General features: G+C 34.5%; 1 protein-coding gene across 1 annotated transcript in view; it reads right to left on the bottom strand.

Annotated features, from left to right (window-relative positions):
- TBC1D32 (TBC1 domain family member 32) overlaps nt 1-16,345 on the bottom strand; it is a 170,350-nt gene that overhangs the window by 130,957 nt on the left and 23,048 nt on the right. The window contains exons 6-11 of the mRNA XM_054569887.1: nt 12,925-13,003; nt 12,680-12,783; nt 12,523-12,584; nt 11,769-11,913; nt 9,311-9,370; nt 3,381-3,471 (exon numbers count right to left, since the gene is read on the bottom strand). Of these exons, the coding sequence (XP_054425862.1) occupies nt 3,381-3,471; nt 9,311-9,370; nt 11,769-11,913; nt 12,523-12,584; nt 12,680-12,783; nt 12,925-13,003 (541 nt within the window). The remainder of the gene's footprint in view (nt 1-3,380; nt 3,472-9,310; nt 9,371-11,768; nt 11,914-12,522; nt 12,585-12,679; nt 12,784-12,924; nt 13,004-16,345) is intronic.

Genomic DNA, 16,345 nt, shown 5'->3' on the forward strand with positions numbered 1-16,345 from the left:
GCAAAACTTTTGTGAGTACAAATATATAAAGAAAAGAGCGTTTTTAGTGATTAAAAATTTGTTGGATAAGAATGAGGAAATCCAAGAAAGAATGGTACCAAGGAAGATGAGGAAAAGGGTCAAAAGAGCCAAATGCTGCAGAATGAGGACAAGAAAGAGGGGAAGTTGGTAATGGGAAGGTCATGGAGCACCAGAAATAGAAGCCTCATTTCTGTGACTGCAAGATGAATAAGAAAAATAAAGTGAACAACAGGTAAAGAAATGGGGCTTGAGTATATAGTGAATACTTAGAAGAATTTTCTCTGAGGGAAGCAGAGAGATAAGGTACACGTGCACTTGCTCAGTTTTTTATATGAAAGACATACAAGTAGCTTTAGAGGATGCAGGAGAAGATCCCAATAGAAAGGGAGATACAGTAACAAGTAAAGCAATGTCCTAGTTTTAAAACAAAAGCAAAGACTACCAGATGGAAACAGAATCAAAAACAAAGATCACCTTGGAACAGAAGGATGTCCCTTCTTTGTAGCCCAAAGAAAGGAGATACTGAAAAAGACATATAAACGTGAATTTGTATGAATAGCAGCAGGGAGTTTGGGGAATTCATATCTGGAAAGTTCCACTTTTTTTAGTGGAGTAGGATGCAAGATCTTCTCTTGAGAGAAAAGTGGGCAGGGGCAAGGCAGGGCCCTTGAGGAGGCTGGTGGAGGCTTGCAGCAGCTATTATGAAACACTGGAGAGAGAGCATCTCAAAGGATCCCAAAGCAACACAAAGAGCTGCTGAGGTTAGAAAAATATATGGGAACTATCAATTCATGTCACAGATGCTCTCTGCTCAATTTCCTAAGGACCAGAGAAGATGGAAGGTTAAACCTGAAGTTGAGAAACAGAAGGCAGGAAACTCTGAAAGAAAATAAAGAACAAAAGTCTTAAAGACCTGGCAGAAGAATGCAGTGAAGCACTTCTGAGAAGAAAGGGGAGAAAGAAAAGCCATAGAAAGCTGACAGAGTTGTAGGGGAAAAGAAGTGCTACATAATAACATTTTAATATCAAAAAACTAGAAAAATCTATAAATTTATAAATAAGATGTTTACATAAACTTATCTACTCTTTTTTTTTTCTTTTTCTTCCTCTTGAAGAATGAATTCTGGTTTCTGTACTTTGTCTTGCACTATAAAACACTGGCTTTTGAAGCCCATTAACTCTCAGTGTTTAACCATTTTTCGTGCTAGAGTTAGATAAAGATTTACCCGGGGATAAAAAAAAAGGTATCTTCATGCTCACAGAGAACTTAATACTTACTTAGAGAGCTGACAAACAAAATAATAGAATGATAAATACTAATTCACATGGCAAGCTGTGTGATATAAGAAAAAATCAAGAACAGGAAAAAAATCCTTTGTGAAAAATTTAAAATCAAAGTTTATTTTTTCACAATAAATAAGATGTATTGGTGCAAGGGATTATGGATAGGGCAGAGGGAGTAGGAATAATAAAGCTATACAGACATTGGCATACAGAAGAATCTTGACTGTAAAAAAAAAGATATATTTTAATCAGTAATTAGGCCCAGCACTAGCAGCAGCCAGCCTAGGTTCACAGCTTGGCTTTGCCTGGGAATGTCCAAGCCCAGTGCAAGGAGCGGCCATCTCAGATTGCTTTATAGCTCATGCAGGGTGGCCCTGGAAAAACCAAGGTGGGGGCTGACCTTGGCCTGAACCACCCAGGACACCCCAGAGCCTGTGCACCAAGTGAATAGCTACAGACCATGTCAGAGCACCACCATCCTGCCCCTGAACAGGTGATCCTCCACAGAGGATGGAAGGTGGAATGGTCAGTCAATCCTTGCAGCTGACAGGCTTGGGTAAATCCCTCCCTCTCACCTTCCAGTAGCAACCAAGGCCCAACTACAAGAAGTGGGTGTACTCAGCCCACACAAGAGTGTAGTACCTTGAGTACCCAGCTTGGGTGAATGGGGAGGCTGTGCCACTGGACCCTACAGGACACCTACTACATTAAGCCATGCTACCAAGAAAGAGAGTCATAGCAGCTCTACCTAAAACATAGAAAAAATCATGTGGAAGCTGCCAAAATAAAGAAAATGGCCCAAATGAAAGAATAGATCAATACTCCAGAAAAATAGCTGAACTAAATGGAGATAAGCAATTTATCAGATGCAGAGTTCAAAATACTGGTTATGAGGATGCCCAAGGAACTTAGTGAGAACCTCAACAACACAAAAATGATCTAGTCAGAAATTAAGGATATACAAAGTGAAATAAAGAACAGTTTATAGAGAAACAACAGTAGAGTAGATGAAGCTGAAAATCAAATCAATGATTTGGAACATAAGGAAGCAAAACAAACAAACAATCAGAACAAAAAGAAGAGAAAAGAATACAAAAAAGAACGATAAAGTAAGCAGCCTCTGGGATCATTTCAAGCATTCTATTATTTGCATCATAGGGGTGTCAGGAGAAGAGAAAGAGCAAGAAACTGAACATCTGTTTGAAGAAATAATGAAAGATAACTTCCCCAATTTGGTGAAGGAAATAGACATACACATCCAGGATGCACAAAGAGTCCCAAACAAGATGGATGCAAAGAGGCCCACTCCAAGACACATCATAAATAAAATGCCAAAGTTGAAAGATAAAGAGAGAATCTTAAAAGCAGCAAGAGCAAAAAAGTTAGTTACCTATAGGGGAGCTCCCCTAAGACTGTCAAGTGATTTCTCAAAAGAAATTTTGCAGGCTAGAAGGGATGGCCAAGAAATATTCAAAGTCATGAAAAGCAGGGACCTACAGCCAAGATTGCTCTATCCACCAAAGCTATCATTTTTGAATCAAAGGGCAGATAAAGAGCTTCTCAGACATGAAAAAACTTAAAGGAGTTCATCATCACCAAACCATTATTATATGAAATGTTAAGGGGACTTATTTAAGAAAATATAAGATCAAACTATGAACTATAAAATGACAATAAATACATAGGTAACAACAATTGAATCTAAAAAACAAACTAAGCAAACAAGAAGAACAGAGACAGAATTATGGATACTGAGCATTTTGATGGTTGCCAGACGGTAGAGGCTTTTGGGGAATGAGTGGAGGAGAAAGGGGATTAAGAAGTACAAAGAGGCACCTGTATTGTCATGTATAATGTGAACTTTTTGGCCCAAATTTTTGAGGGAAATATAAGGAAAAATAAAAAGCTATAATTACGGTATATATTTCAAATTTGTGAAATTACTTTACATTAGCAAAATGATATAATTTACCATGCTACTAACAACTATTTTAAAAAAAGAGTTACTTCTAAGCTTTTTAAATTAATAACCTGTACCACTTTTTAAAGTATGTAACAGAGAAAACCATACTTACCACAATGCTTTGAATGTCCCACAATCGCATCGGCTTTCATGGTCTCACACAACTCCAAGTACTGAACACACTGCTGAACTGCTGTAGTTATCTAATAAAATAATAACTTATTAATTATAAAAATTTGCAGCCTACAAGTCCTGGCATATGCGAGGCAGAGGGTGCCTACATAACCAACCCCCAGTTTTAAAAAAAAAGGGCAGTCTTTAATGAGTTTCTTTGGTAGACTGCACTTCACAAGAGCTGTCACAGTTCGATACTTGGAAAAAGCCCGAGAAGCCTACCTTGGTGTCCTCCAGACTTCACCAAATCCACCTTTTCCCCATGTCGGTTTTGCTTTGCATCCTCTTTCTGTTATAAATCATAGCTGGGAATATGACTATATGCTGAGTCCTATGAGTCCTCCCAGAAAATCATCAAAACTGGGGGGAGGTCTTGGATCAATGCTATACAATTGCCTCCTCAAAATCTAAATCTCACACTAAATATGGTCAAATCTACCAATCCTAAAGTCATTACATTTCCCATCTCTCCTATCTTTCTCTTACTGAGTCATGCATTTCGATAAATAACTCACTCACCCCCGACCCCCATTCAAAAGACCAAGTTCCATGAATCCTGCATTCTAACTGTGGCACCCCTAGGTCCATCCATTTATCCCAATTCACTCTGTCAAGAGCCCTAATCCATGTTTCTGTCATCTTTTGGCTTGGATTGCTGAGAAGCCTCTTCCTAATCTTTTTGCCTCAACACTTCTGTCCTATCTCCACCTAGCACCTTAAACCCATTTTCCAAATATTCTGAAGCCTTAATATGATGTTATTTCAGTACTCAAAAACCTATCAGTGACTTACCATACCTTCAGAATAAATGCCAGTCTCCTAAATTTGATGCTGTACAATCTTATCCTCAAGACAGCCCCTGCCCTAACCACACACACAGGCACAAACAAATTTGGAAATGCACCACCTGTGTAAAAATCAGTCACCAAAAGCCAATCTATCATGCAACCAAATGACCAACTCATCAAAAGCAAATTCACTAAAAACTGTTATCAATCAGCACACACCAATTAGATTGGAAACACACTCAAAACTGATATTTATGTCAAACTCAACACTGTTACTTGCAAAAGCAAAGGAGCTGTAGATTTCCTTTAAAAAAACAGTATTTTCTTTTTTACGGAATTATGCCCTGCCCCATGCATGAGTGAAACAACCTGAAGTCAATTGACACACACCCAATTTAAAGCATCCAAGAATGTTTAAAAAACCTTCATCCACTAAACACTACTTTTCAGAGAAGCAATTTTCAAGAAATTTCTCTAATACCAATTCACATTTCTCTTAGCAATCTATGTCATCATATAAAATGTACAGTTTCCATATGGACATGTTCTCCAATTTCTAAGCCTTTGAACATGATATTACATTGCCTAGAAATATTCTCTTACCACTACCTCAAGCACACCCACTGCTTTTCCAGGATAACACCCATTCATTAAGAATAAAAAATTACCCATAATCCTCATAAAATTGTCGTTTGTTTTACAGATTATTTTAATCTACTTAATAAATCAATGATAAATCTATGTAAACATGGTAACAGGATCTAGCAGAACAAGTTTAAACTTTTGTAAATCAATATATGTCAAAAGATCTCAAAGAACTTACATCTGAAACCCAAGCAATCAGTGTTAGCCCGTTGCTTCTGAAAAAAGGCAGTAACAGACACACTCCTAGAAATATACTTGTCCCAGCCAGCCAGCCAGCAGCAATCCCACCTGGGTTGCCACTCTTCTACCATTGGCTAAACTTGCTCTCCCCTCTGAATGCCATCACTCCCTGAGTTTGGCTTTTCTCCAAACCCTACAGTATTAAGAATATGATTTGCCTAATTTATGTAAGCAACAAATTCAGCTTTATGCACTGTTTCTGAAAAATGGTCTTAATCCTTGAAAATTCCTGCAGCTTCCATGAAGATTATCTTGAAGACTCTGACTTAGCAGAATTCAGTGAGATCTTAACACAAGAAGAGTTGTTCACTAGCCCCTCCCCTTTTGAATCCCAAACTGATATTCCTTCAGATCTGCTACCATGTGAGTCTGTGTTAACAATAACCTAAACTCTAGCTCCCTTCACTTGAGCTTTCATTTCAAAATTTGTTATCCTATTTGTAATAAAAGTTGTACAAATTTGTACAAAGTAACCTTTCATTTTGGAGAGTCACCATTGGGTAAAAATTTTTGCTATTAGCCTCCTTACTCTTCACTTGTTTTGTTTTGCTATCTGTACAGTCTTAACTTCAGTTTTATTCTGTTTATCCTGTGTCTACTTCCCGTTTATCTTGCATCTACTGAGTGCCCCGGGGGGAATAGAAGGAGGCATAGTTCAACCCAATGAATCAATGCTAGCCACCCCAGATTTTACCAGCTACCAGCAAAAACGTTGTGGAAAACCAACTGGTCAAATTGCCTTGGACTCCTACAAAAATTTTATGACACTCCCTGGCTTGTCTGCCATGGCATTGATCATATAGCCCCTTCTAAGCTCCTGATTGGTCAGAACCTGAGACAACATTTATGAGCACCCACTATTGCCCAAAATTGTAGTGATATGTTTCACGTTTGACGTGAGTTTCTCTAAGTCAACGTCTCGGCCTCTTCCTGATAGAACTCCCTCTTTCTAGATAAACTTACTCTTACAATCTTAATTTTTACACATACCTTGGTAAAAAGCAACGGTAAAAAATGATTTAGAATAACAACTGCCACTATAGAAAAGTAAATGCACTTAAGCTCTAAAGAAAAAGAAAAGAGCAGAGAATAGTCAGCTTCTTTTTTTTTTAACTGAAAACTCTAAACACTCTCTCCGAAATAATCTCTCTCAAAGACTGTTAATTTTCATTCAAACCTTGAGAAGCCCACTGTCCTCACACTTATTTCTACCTAGCTTTACCTTCACAACTCACTTACACCCACTTCTGTTCCTACTAGTCCTTCCGCTGGCTTCTTAAATGTGTCACATCTTACTTGAGAAAAAGTAACAATCAGAGAAAAAGTTACCACCTCAGTAGAGAAACACTCACATCATATAATATATTCCTTTAAAATGCAGGAGCAGAAAGCAGATCTAGAGTTGGTAAATTTAAACACTAAAGAGTCCAATTGAAGGTATAAAGAATGATTATCCTAAATCTCAGGCAGATAGAAATTTGCTGTAAAATTTAGGATCTAATCTGATACTTATTCTCCTGCATATCAATATATATCAAGACGAGGGGGTAGAGAGGGGGTACTAAAAATATACTGTGGTAGGAAGAACCTATGATAGAAAAAAACAAACTGAGAATTTAAATAACATGAATTTAAATTACTGTCAATATTTTTAAATGACTTTGTGAGAGCAAGGAAAATAGAAAATGCATTACATTAACCCATTTCAGAAGCCATTCCCTTAAGAGTTGATGGGCAAAGATTCAAGTTGTTAAAAATAAAAGGTTAAATATTTATGCTGATAGCCAAAATGCTTTTCAACTAGTTCATGACTTTGCAGTACTATGAAAATAAAGCTCTCAACTTCCTCAGATATCTCTTTTAAAAATGACAGCATATACACATAACTTATTTGTTGCCTATAGCTACCCACTGAAAATCTCATAAATGTCATAAGTCTAACAAATGGAATCACAGAGAGTAGCCACAAACCAGATATTAGTTATAAAGAGAAATTAAATAAAATGAAAAATTCAGTGTCTCAGTCTCCCTATTCACATTTCAAGTTTTCAAGAGACAGATAGAACTTGTTGCTCCCCTATTGGGCAATGCAGACATTCCTCTGACACAGAAAATGTTATCGACAGCACTGAAGAGAAACTAGAAGAGATGCCGTAGCAAGTCACCCTGCTAAATAGGCTGCTATGATCAAAGTCTTTATGAGAGGATCTCTTACAGAACAAAAGACAAATACATGGAATTGTTCAAAGTCTCCACTGTACATGTACAAAATCTGATCATTAATTCTGAAAATGGGAATAAATAGCTTTTATATCCATTTTTTCCCAATGTTTCTACACAAAAACTGAACCACGTCTCTCTTTAATTTAAAATGTGTATTTATTCTTAATATCTTTAAACTTAATGTCAAAGTACTCTCCATTTGATGCAATATACCTATCGAGACTTTTTTTCCACTGCTCAAAACAGTTTTTGAACTCGTCGATCTTGATGCCTTTTAGTGTTTCTGCCATTTTTTGTTTCATCTCTTCCACATCAGGAAAACGTTTGCCTTTGAGGACTTTTTTCATCCAGGGAAATTAAAAAAAAAAGTTGCTCAGGGCGAGATTGGGTGAATAGGGAGGGTGGGGCAAGGGAGTCATGTTGTTTTGGGTCAAAAACTGCTGAACACTCAGCACTGTGTGGGCGGGTGCACTGGTGAATCACCCATCATGAAATGGGCAAATGCACTGAAAGAGTCTTCAAAAAAATTCACTGAAACTGAACGCAACCTCTCACAACAACACCAGCTGGTGCACCGATAACAGATGGGCGCCTAGAGCACTCACCTGATGGGGAAAGCCTGTATTATAAGGGGCCCACCCTCCAGAAGATAATTCCGGTTATTTGGGGGTCTCCCCTCGTGTGTGTGTGAGTCTGCATGAAAAACCTTTTGATATTTTACAAAATTAGAAAAACTTTTTAAGAAAAATCAGGTTTAAGTTGAAATCCCATGCAAGTTTTACCCATAATGTACATGAAATAAAATATTTGGCCAAGTTGATAAAATATTAAAATTGTTTAAAATGAAGTAGCTATATGCAGGCTAAAAATTGGGGATAGCATAATTAACTTTTCAAGTAAGGGTTAGATTTTAAGAGTTAATCTATAAAAAAACAAAACATTTAAAATGCTTCCATCGGGGTCTATGTGAAAGCAACAGTGAGTTATCTGTATGCCAAACCACAGGTAGGAAAAATCACGCTGGTCTTTGCTTTTTCTCCTTTAGCTATTCTAACAAGATCTATGATTATATGGCAACAACAACTTTTCCTTTCAAATGGGAAGGGAAGAGTAATGAGATGTGGAAAGACTTTATTTCAATTCAGTTTGTCTAAAGATTTTTAAACGCCTATTACCTCTACAAATAAATTCCATTTCTTTTTTTCAGTATCCTTCTTCTCATTTCTGAAACCCAATTCTTTTGATTCTCAAACACAAAACAATTACTGTTCTCTTTCATTTTACGCTCTACTGCATTCACCCAAAAATTCACAATTCTATGAATCTTTTCCTTCACCTGACTTCTAAACTCAAGATTCTAACTACATAAACCACAGTTACCATCTCAAAGTCACATTAGTATAATTTGTTAAATATCTTAATAAATTTCATATTTTTCATCTGTCACAACTATTTGAATTGCTGATTTCTTTTCATTTCTGTCAACTGCCCTTACATATTGTTCTACTAAGAGCAATAAATGTAAAAAATTATGGTACTAAATTTTACAGTACTAGTTTCTATTTGGTGTAACTCGAATCAATTTTGCAAATGTAAAATCAAAAATCATTCTGAGTTTTTTCATTCAACTTTAAGTCAATAGCATGGACATATTTCACAGAACTCACTCCCTTACAAATAACTGATATAAATGAAATTACATGATAATATTTAAAAATGTGGTTTATATCTCAAAGCTGCTTGTTAGCATCCAAAACTACTGTGTAGTTATGTATTTCCTACTTGCTATCCTAACCGCAGTTTAAGTCTCTACCATTATCCTTTTATGTTTCAGAGAATGGTAGTTTGAAAATCACATAAAAGGCGGACTCCTTCATTATCCAATAATTATCACTCAACTTTGCATGTTCAAGTTATTACAATACATATCTTTTTGTGATATTATATCTCAACATAACATATATAGACTTACCAGAGATTTATATTTCTTTTCAAGAAGTCTTAGTACAACAGTTCTGCTATAATAGCCATGCTAAAATTAGGAGAAAAAAAATGATATTTAATATTCAAGCTATACTATTCAAAATCTTTTTCCTGCATCATTTCCAATATTATCATAAATTACATAATAACTTAGTTTCAAATTATTGTAATCAGTGCCAAACAGGTTTTTCTCTGTGTAATAGGTTATGGGCATAGCAATCACAAGAGTCCAAATTGTATCAAAAAACTGGATTTACTGACTGACCAGTAAAAAAACATTCTATCTTCCAACTGTGACCAGTCTCCATACTAAGCTATTTTAAAACCTCCATCAAAAAAACCTGACTAAAACAGTATAAGACAGAGCCTAAAGACGAATACAAAAGAGGATCTGAGGGTGGACAGCACAACTCCCAAACTGTAGAGGATACTGTACTGTCTATATACACCAAAATTTGACAATGTTGAAATGCTCTGAAGGGACAGTATCATAATCATGCTCTGCCAATCATATTTTTAAAGGTTTCAAAGTGCCAAAAATCTTTAATTTTCTCCTTAGAGCTAAATATAGATGTGATTAAAATATGCTTCTTATGCATTGTACAAAGCAAGGGGAAAATACACGTAAGTATTACTTAACTAAATTAATGTTAGATATCATCGGTGCTCAATGTAGTTTCTTCATTTTATTTGGGAATAAAAATTAGCAAACAGAATGCTATTCAGTAAGAACTATCAGAATTCTGGGGAAGAGAGTTTAATTAAATGGGATTTTAGTTGATCAAGGGTTAATCAAATCCTGTGTTTTTTAACCATCATAGCTTAAAATGTTCTCAAAACCATTAATAATTTTCAGGTTTATAAAAGAAATAGGTTGACCTACAACTAAACTATTGACCATGTTCTGATAAAAAAAATATCATAGTGCATCCTTCAGACCACAGTAACCAAGTTATAGCCCTCAGGCCAAATTCAGCTGCCACCTGATTTGGTAAATAAAGTTTTATTGGAACATAGTCACATCCATTCATTTTTATATTATCTATGGATGCTTAGGGCCACAAAAGAAAGTTGAGAAGCTGCAATAGAGACAGTACAGCCCACAGAGCTAAAAATATTTCCTACATGGCCCTTTATATAATGCAACCACTGCCTTAGAGGGTGTAGGAGAATCTGATGAATTTTCATCAATACTAGAACACACTTGGAGAGCTGATTTTTAGTAATTTTTCCATTGGTTAGTTCCTGTGATCTTCTTTATTCTCTTAAGAATCAAGTAATGACAATAAAAACGTTAAGTGAAAAAGTTATAAATAGTTAGTAAAACATGATTTTTGTTAAGAAAAACATAAATTTAAAAGTACATATAATAAATATATCAAAATCTTAATAGTTGTTATCCTGCGTTGTAGACTTAGAGAATTTTAATTTTATTTGTGCTTTTACATATTTTGCATATTTCCTATAATAATGTTGTGATTTGATCATCAAAAAAATTAAGGAAAAGGTCAGACTCATGTGAGAAACAAAAGGTTCAGGTTAGTTCGATTAGGCAAATATTTATCAACAAATACTAGATAGGCTATGCAAGGGTTAAGCACTGGACAGAATTGTGTTTTGGTTAATTGGGCACTATTATACAGTTTAGATAACACAAAGCAAAAAAAAGAAGAAGAAGAAGAAGAAGAATCCATGAGCTAGGTAATGTCCAAATTGTGCTAAGCAATAAAAGAATGTCTCGCTACTTTGCATGGCAAGTCATGGGCCCAGCTTCTCCCTTCCCTACATATACATAATGCTCAGTAGACAAGCTGAAAGGGACAAAGACGTGGGAACATAAGGGAACACTGCTGCTACTACTTCCAGACACTGGCCACTCTTACTCAACAGCAGATGAGGGAGGAAACAGTGTAGGATCTCTTTACTCTTAGTGTTAATTTCACTTCGAAGACAGTGATGAGCTCCATAGGAATTCCCCAGCATTCAGGCATTAAACACATTTCCCAAACTGCAGGTTCAGGAAGAGGCAAATCAAGGAATATTTTCAGACATATCACGTAACACCAGAGAAAAATGAGCACTGAACTTACATTCTACCATACCTGCTTTAAAAATTTGAGGTTTTTAAACTAAAGATAACTAGTTTTGAATAGGTCATTCAGCTTAATATGTTCAAATGTATTACCATTTAAAACTCTCTTCTGGTTCTATGGCTTACTAGATAAACAACCTTGAACAAATCATTTAACTTCTCTATGCCTCAGTTGCCACATCTGTTAAATGGAATAATAATACCACTTATCTCATTCATTGTTATAAAAACTAAATTAGTTAATACATATAAAAGTGATTATAACTCAATACATAACAAACACTCAAACATCAGCTATTCTTTGAAACATAGCTATGCACTGAAAAGTAGAAAAACTTATTTTATTTTTTCTTACCATCCACTTTTTGAACCACACAGCCTTGGTATCAACCAGTACAAGAAAGTAGATGGGATGCAAAATCTTTTGTGAGACAAGGTGACTCTGATCATGTTTAACTGATAATAAGGACAAAGTACTCTCCACAATTTCTTCCATATACCTTAAAGTTTGGGAAAGAAAAAACAAATGCTAAATACACACACATACATAAATATACATATATATACACATACATAAACTTATCTCTGTGTGTGTATGTGTGTGTGTATAACTGGTGATACATTTTGTATTTATGAAATGATAGTGCTAAGTATCCTTTAGAAACTACTTTTTCATATTTCAGTAAATGGCTTTTCTGCTTTATAAACTTATATCCTTTCTATTTCAACACTGGCTCTTCAAATTTAGCTTTCCTTTTTAGACTCACAGTTGCTCTGAGAGCCCTATTAAACATTTTAGAGCCAAAAGGAAAAAGTTTAAAAGAACCCTTAAGGAACTTATCCAAAGTAGCAGAGACCCGTAATGAAAGAACCAGGAGTTATAACACCTTCTTTTTACCTTATGGTGATAAATAAATGATGCAAAATGATACCAGCATAGAGCCATTCAAAAAACTAAGTACAAAACATGAATAGCTAAAAAATAAAACTTTATTAATACCTTCCTAATCACATAAATCAACTAAGACACTCTCTATTCTTTCTCTTTAAACTGTATGTGGGACAGTAATACTTCCATATTTTTTGTTGTCATATATTAGGGGACTGACTTCTCAGGGTGACGAATCCAGAAAGATGGCGCCTCCTTCTGATATTCATTTAGAAGACGAACCTGTAAAGCAGGGTATAACAGTTCCCAAAAACTTAGAATTCTTAAATATATAACTATTTAAATAAAAATAAAAGCACATTAGAGCAAATGAATACCTTTTTAAGTAAGCGGATCACATTAGTATTAGTTATATCTATGCCAGTTGAAACAGGAGGAATATGATTTTCTCTGGAGAGAAAGTATAACTCCAAATATTTAGCTGAAAGTGAAAATAATATATATATATGACTAGTATGCCACTCAATTGTAGTGATTTCTGAAAAAAAAGTTATTTCTGACCTATTTTTCTTAAATACAAATAAAAGAAAAAAACATTTTAAAAATGATTTAACAAACACACCTAAGCTTGTATAGATTTCCTTTGTCAGATGTAATGGTGAAAGGGTAAACGTCTGTGCATAGAATTTTAAAATCCGGTCCTATGGAAATAAAACAAAAGAGTTACATAAAAAATTCTTACAAAAAATTGAATAGAGATGAATAATTTTTCATGTAGTAAAAAACTTAGAAAATAAATCATCCCGAAACTTGCGTAGGAGGTATATGGGAAAACAATTCTTGAAAAAGGAGCCAAAAACACACAATGGAAAAACAAAAAAAGTCTCCTCAATAAAATTAGAAGCCCACATGCAAAAGAATTACAATAGCTTACAGTTTGTCCCCATGTACAAAAATGTATTCAAAATAGATTAAAGACCTAAATATAAGATCTGAAACAATAAATTACATAGAAGAAAATATAGATACTAAACTTATGGACCTTGCTTGTAGAGAACATTTTATAAATCTGATCCTGAAGGCAAGGGAAGTAAAGGCAAAAATAAATAAACAGGACTCTATCAAACTAAAAAAGATTCTAAACAGCAAAAGAAACCAACAACAAAACAAAAAGGCAATAAAGTTAATAAGAGATGACATACACAAACGACAGCTCCAACAAGGGGTTAATATCAAAAATAAAGAAAGAACTCATACAACTGAACATAAAACAAACAATCCAATTTAAAAATGGGCAGAAGACCTGAACAGACACTTCTCCCAAGAAAACACACCAATAGCCAACAGATATATGAAAAGATATTCAACTTCACTAGCTATTAGTGAAATACAAATCAAACTACAATGCGATACCACCTCACTCCTGTCTGAATGGCTCTTATTGACAAGACAGGTAGTAACAAGTGTTGGACAGGTTGTGGAGGAAAAGAAACTCTCATTCACTGCAGAAGGGAATGTAAACTGGTACGGCCACTATGAAAAACAGAATGGCATTCCTCAAAAAGTTAAGAATAGAGTTACCATATGACCCAGCAACCCTCTTCTGGGTATCTACCCAAAAAAGCGAAAATCATTTCTTCACAAAGATATATGCACCCCTATGTTCACTGCAGCATTATTCACAGTGGCCAAGATATGGAAACAACCAAAGTGTTCTTCAATAGAGAACTGGATAAAGAAGATGTGGTACAGGCAACACTACTCAGCCATGAGAGAAGATGAAATACTGCCATTTGCAACAACACGGATGGACTTTGAGAATATTATGCTAAGCAAAATACATCAATCAGGAAAAGCTAAGAACCATATGATTTCACTCCTAAGTGGGATATAAAACAGAAACTCGTAGACACAGAAAAACAGTAATGCGGTTACCAGAGGAAGCGGGGGGGAAGAGTGAGAACGGTAAAGGGAGCCAAATACATGGTTTCACTGTGGGTAGTGGGCCGACAATGCAATACACAGATCATGTACTGTAGAAAGATACACTTGAAACTTGTATGGTCCTATTAACCAATGTTACCCCAACAAATTCAATAATAAATAATAATAATAATAAAACTTGTGTAGAAATGTACCTATTTTAAAAAGGGTACATTCTTGTGTTGATCAGAAAAAAGTAACACTGACTAAAACTAATAGTAAATTAAAGACAGCAGTATATTGTTGTAAAATCTCACAACAGATACAAATGGGTCGAGTGGTGAGGTTTGACAGAGAAGCGTACAATGTAACGGTGTCAAGGAAACAGTAGGATCACTAAACGTAAAAAAAATAACACTCCTTGCTGAGTCCAACATTTGTGGCCTTTTATTTAATTGCTTACATGGGTAGTCTCAGTAATTAGATATATAGGATTCTAATAATCTTGCCTCCTCACAAGGAAAAGTATTATGTAAAAATATACTTTCAGAATTTTATTAAAACTTAAAATAAAAACTATCACTAGGTAAATGAATTAAATGAGATAACAGATGTAGTTTGAACAGTACCTGGCACTTTCAGGTACTTAAAAATGATAGCTATTACTATCATTTTAATAATATCAACTTTAATAATGAGATGAAATTAGTCCTAATAGTGAGGTTCAACTTCCCACTAAATAAAAACATAAAATTGCCTCAAATGTTCTACTCTGAGGGAAAAAAACGAATAACTTTACCAATATCAAATATTAGAATGGTATGCTAACAAAACAGGGTTACACAAATGACTAAAATATTTTCTAATAACTCCAAGAAATTCCTGCTAAACACATAATATTAAATTACTTGGGAAGCCTATTTTTATAGTTGCTGCAATTGATCAGTATCTGTCACACCTTTCAAACTCTATAGACTTCAATCAGTTATACCTTAAAAGTCCTTCAGAGTAGGAAATGAAGAAACAGAATTAAACTCAAAAAGAATTTGGATCAAGCATAAATTCAAAATGAAAAAAATACTATGCCTGTTTTCTATTCCAAAATGATTGGTTCTATTACCATTCCCCCTTTTTAACAACTTCTTCCAATTTTTTTAACTTAATTATTAACACTGACTCTTGCTGCGTAGTAATCTATGGTGGCTAAATAAAGCCACTTATACTGACCCATTAGGATCTTTTCTATGTTTATAAAGTTGCCATATAATTTTTTAAAATAATTAAAGGAAACTTATCTGATTACTATTCTGTCATTGTTAAGTAAAAGAAAAATACAGAGAAATTTACAACTATATTTGCTGTTAGAGAGCCTTGAAGTATTAAAGGTGAACCTAAAATGTTTTCCCCTTTGAAGTTCTTGAATCACTGAGTTTGGTTTTTCAGTTTTTGAATTTGTTTATGGAAGTCTGCATCGCCTTCTGGTGTTAGTAAGGTTGAACTGTATCCAGGTATCAGGTAATTAAACAGCTTTTTCTCCCTTTTAAAAATATCAAACCACTTGTTTACAAACCACTCTTGTTTACTAATAAATCTTTACTGATGGAAAAGATTTTAAACACATAAATGTATTGAGAGTCTTTATAGCTGTTTGTTTACTATCTTCTCTACTAGAATGTAAGCTCTATGAAGGTAGATCACTGTCTTGCTGACACTGTGTGCCTTGCATTTAAACTAGAATGATGCACCCTGTAGGTATTCAATAAATATTCATTCAACAGCTAAAAAATATTTAACTCTATACTAATGCCTCAAAAATTCTATAAAAACACTATCAATTTTAAAGCAAAATTTTTCTTCACTGGCATATCAATTATGAAGAAAAAGACTCTTTAAAAAAAAACTAATTTGTATTTAAACATTGTGCTAGGATACAGTCGAGATTTCTTTTAATTCATGTCATAGATAGCCAAGAATTACTTCATTTTTCAATATCACCTTAACTTTAATTATACACTAAGTATCCCTGAGAAGTTATATAAAAATTACTTTTTATAATCACTTATTTCTATAGACTTCATAATTTCATAATTTAGGGATTTTCTGTATTTGTGTAATCATTC

The sequence above is a fragment of the Pteronotus mesoamericanus genome, unplaced genomic scaffold (genome assembly GCF_021234165.1).
Source record: "Pteronotus mesoamericanus isolate MK-2021 breed Mesoamerican mustached bat unplaced genomic scaffold, CSHL_Meso_final contig_20, whole genome shotgun sequence".
Lineage (NCBI taxonomy): Eukaryota > Metazoa > Chordata > Mammalia > Chiroptera > Mormoopidae > Pteronotus > Pteronotus mesoamericanus.